The sequence below is a fragment of the Nansenia antarctica genome (assembly GCF_963989245.1).
Source record: "Nansenia antarctica genome assembly, chromosome: 6".
Taxonomy (NCBI): domain Eukaryota; kingdom Metazoa; phylum Chordata; class Actinopteri; order Argentiniformes; family Microstomatidae; genus Nansenia; species Nansenia antarctica.
Window position 1 is genome coordinate 22,957,228 of NC_137676.1, and position 3,331 is coordinate 22,960,558.

Sequence of the window (3,331 nt, forward strand, 5' to 3'; positions counted from 1 at the left end):
TATGCTGACCATCGTATTATCTTAGTTTAATGTCATTTCAATGCATCATAGAACTTTTATTTACAACAAGCATAACACAAAAATCGCTATTATGCACCGTCTTTGTCCGTGAATAACACCGGCTGTGAAGGTGGTACAAACACAATACTCCTTTGCTAACTTCACCATCGGTATACGGTCATTTTGAGCTCTTAACCACCGCGCTGACACCCCGAGAAGTTATGCTTTTAACCGTAAACTCAATGAACCGGGAGTTCACCCGCTGCTGCTCGCAGCACCGCGCCTGCTGGTTGAAACTCCCGTTGACAGCGGGGGGGCATTTCCCCGTTCCATAGTCCAGAGCTTCATCATCCCCCTTCTAAAACTGCCATCACCCCTTTCCATCCCTGGCGTCATTTTATCAATGGACGAGGTATTATACATATTTACATATTACATATTTGTTATTTATGGAAGTGTCCGGTTGCTGGAGGAACCAGGACGCCGGCTACACTGCACAGTTTAGCCCGAAATAGAGAGAGTGCTTTATCCCGCTAATAGAATACAGTTCCAGTAATAACACTTTTATCTCTATTGTAATCATTCTCTTCATCTGTTTTTAAATGTTGATCTATTTATATCGATCTATTCTTGCCAATTCCTTATTACCAGTGGAAAGGGGGATGGCTAAAACACTTTAGGACTTTCCGTTCAACAGAGGAATTTATAGAAAGACTCCATTCGAATTTCAGTGAATAACACCGGCTATGGAGGTGGTACAAACACAATACTCCTTTGCTAACTTCACCATCGGTATACGGCCATTTTGAGCCCTGAACCACCGTGGAGACACCTCGAGAAGTTATGCTTTTAACCGTAAACTCAATGAACCGGGAGTTCACCCGCTGCTGCTCGCAGCACCGCGCCTGCTGGTTGAAACTCCCGTTGACAGTGGGGGGAGAGAATTCGCTCCGTGCTGTGTCGACCGTGATAGGAGTGTGATATGAAGGTGGTAAAAAGACAAGACTATGCTGGCTAACTCCACCATCTACGGTCATTTTGAAGTCAAGTGCTTATATTCACTACGAGCAGTGTCGACATCGATCAGGCAGTAGCCATCTCATATGCTCATACAGTTCATAAAGCAGACGTGAAGTGAAGGCAGTGGTTTTAAGGGTTCAAAAAACATGACTTTATTATGTGTACATAGCTTCCTCTCTCTCTCCCTCTCTCTCTTTCTCTTTCTCTCCAAAAAATCACGGTTAATAATATACCACATGCCGAGGAAAAAGTATACGATAGCTTCAAGTTCCTCCATGTTGCTTGTTGTGGCTGTGTTGTGTCTCGTGAAAATATACGTCACCACCATGGCGCGCTGTTATGACGCGTAACTCCGCCTACTATCTCCTACTCCTCCTACTCGTTCCTGGTCTCTTGTGTATAGTGGAAAAGCAGAACTGTTCAAAAGCGTGCCGAATCGTGCCGAAGCGAGCCGAGCCAAGCCGAGCCGGGCCGATAGTGGAAAAGCGCCAATAATGACCTACTGTGATGCATGTTAGGCTAGATGCCTTAGGTTAGATGCCATCTGATTTTATTTTAGCTACTGTATTTTTGTGTTTATTTTAATCATGACTGTATCTATATGATGTGTTTATTTTACCCCATAACCGGATTTTTTCCATTAGGAAATGTAGCCCTGTTACTTCTGGCAGGGGGACCACCAACGGAAATTAGCCTATGGCTATAATTGGGTACATTTACACTGATGATATGTGCGCATTCCATTTAAGTGTTTATTAATGTACTCTGTCCCCCTTGAACAAATAAATAAAAATCAAATCAAATCGATAGGTAGTCCTGGCCATCATGGACACTCCCTCCCATCCCCTACATGACACTGTGGCAGAGCAGAGAAGCTACTTTAGCAGCAGACTATTACAAGCACGCTGCACTAAGGAGCGCTAGAGGAGATCTGAAGGCTGTACAACTCCTCCTCTGGCTGGCTCCATCTGGGTGACCAGAGTCAGACTGGGGGATGTTAAATGTTTCAGAAGTCTATTGATCTATTTTTTTTATTTTTATTGTCTATTATTCAACTGTCACCTGATTTTGATTTTGTTGTTGTTGTTTGTGGTGTGATTTACTGTAAAGCCTGAATTTCCCTCCAGGGATCAATAAAGTACCTATCCATCCATCCATCCCTCTCTCTCTCTCTCTCTCTCTCTCTCTCTCTCTCTCTCTCTCTCTCTCTCTCTCTCTCTCTCTCTCTCTCTCTCTCTCTCTCTCTCTCTCTCTCTCTCTCTCTCTCTCTCTCTCTCTCTCTCTCTCTCTATATATATATATATATATCCACCCATTTATCCATCCATCCATCCCTCCCTCCCTCCCCCTCTCTCTCTCTCTCTCTCTCTCTGTCTCTGTCTCTCTCTCTGTCTCTGTCTCTCTCTCTCCCTCCCTCCCTCCCTCCCTCCCTCCCTCCCTCCATCCACCCACCCACCCACCCACCTATCTATCTATCTATCTAGTCTATCTAGTACAACCAGTCATATAACAAACATACTCTAAGCATGAACAGCCTGGCTATATTTTTGTAGCTCCACCCCAGCCAGGTATTTGATTTGTTTAACTCGCAGCAAGGCGTCCCTCATTTCAAACGGGTTTCCACTCCTTTGTGTCTAGGAACCAGATAACGCCTGGTCTCAACCAGGTTAGTCTGAGTAGAACTACATTGGTTATCATCAGGGCCCAGTTGTTCAAAACGTTTAATCTGGATCAGAATGATCCCGATTCTTCTCTCTGGTCCAGGATCAGATGGAGCTGGCTGACTTCCGCTCTACGACTCAAAACCAGCCAGATAGATCTGATCCTGAGAAGAGTGGGGATCATTCTGATCCAGATTAAACAGATTATGAACAACTGGGCCTAGTAGAGGATTATAATTGGCACCACTGAACCAGTCCAGTTCTTCTGATGGTGAGACAGGTGAGACAGGTGAGACGGTACCTTCAGTTTGCTCCCAGGTAAAGTCCCCACCCCGTCCTGCCAGTCCATCGCTCCGTATACATCAAAGTCAGGGGCACCTGCAGGCGTGGTGGACTCATCCATGTCACTGACGGGGGTGTCTGAGGTACAGACAGACAGACAGAGTGGTGGTTGGTGCATTAATGTCACATGCGGGGCTTGTGGCACAAATATCCCCCGAACCTTTCCAGGGCCTAGAACACAACCAGATAGAACCCTAGAACACAGTCAGACAGAACCCTAGAACACAGCCAGACAGAACCCTAAAACAGACAGACAGAACCCTAGAACACAGACAGACAGAACCCTAGAACACAGCCAGACAGAACCC

At 45.6% G+C, this 3,331-nt stretch overlaps 1 protein-coding gene across 1 annotated transcript in view; it reads right to left on the reverse strand.

Moving 5' to 3' along the window:
* The window catches only part of l3mbtl3 (L3MBTL histone methyl-lysine binding protein 3), a gene marked incomplete at both ends in the record, with an annotated part of 62,882 nt that extends 59,798 nt beyond the window's left edge, over positions 1–3,084 (reverse strand). Inside the window, one exon of the mRNA XM_080534304.1 lies at positions 2,983–3,084. Coding sequence (XP_080390430.1) covers positions 2,983–3,084 — 102 coding nt within the window. The remainder of the gene's footprint in view (positions 1–2,982) is intronic.
* Positions 3,085–3,331: the final 247 nt, after the last annotated feature.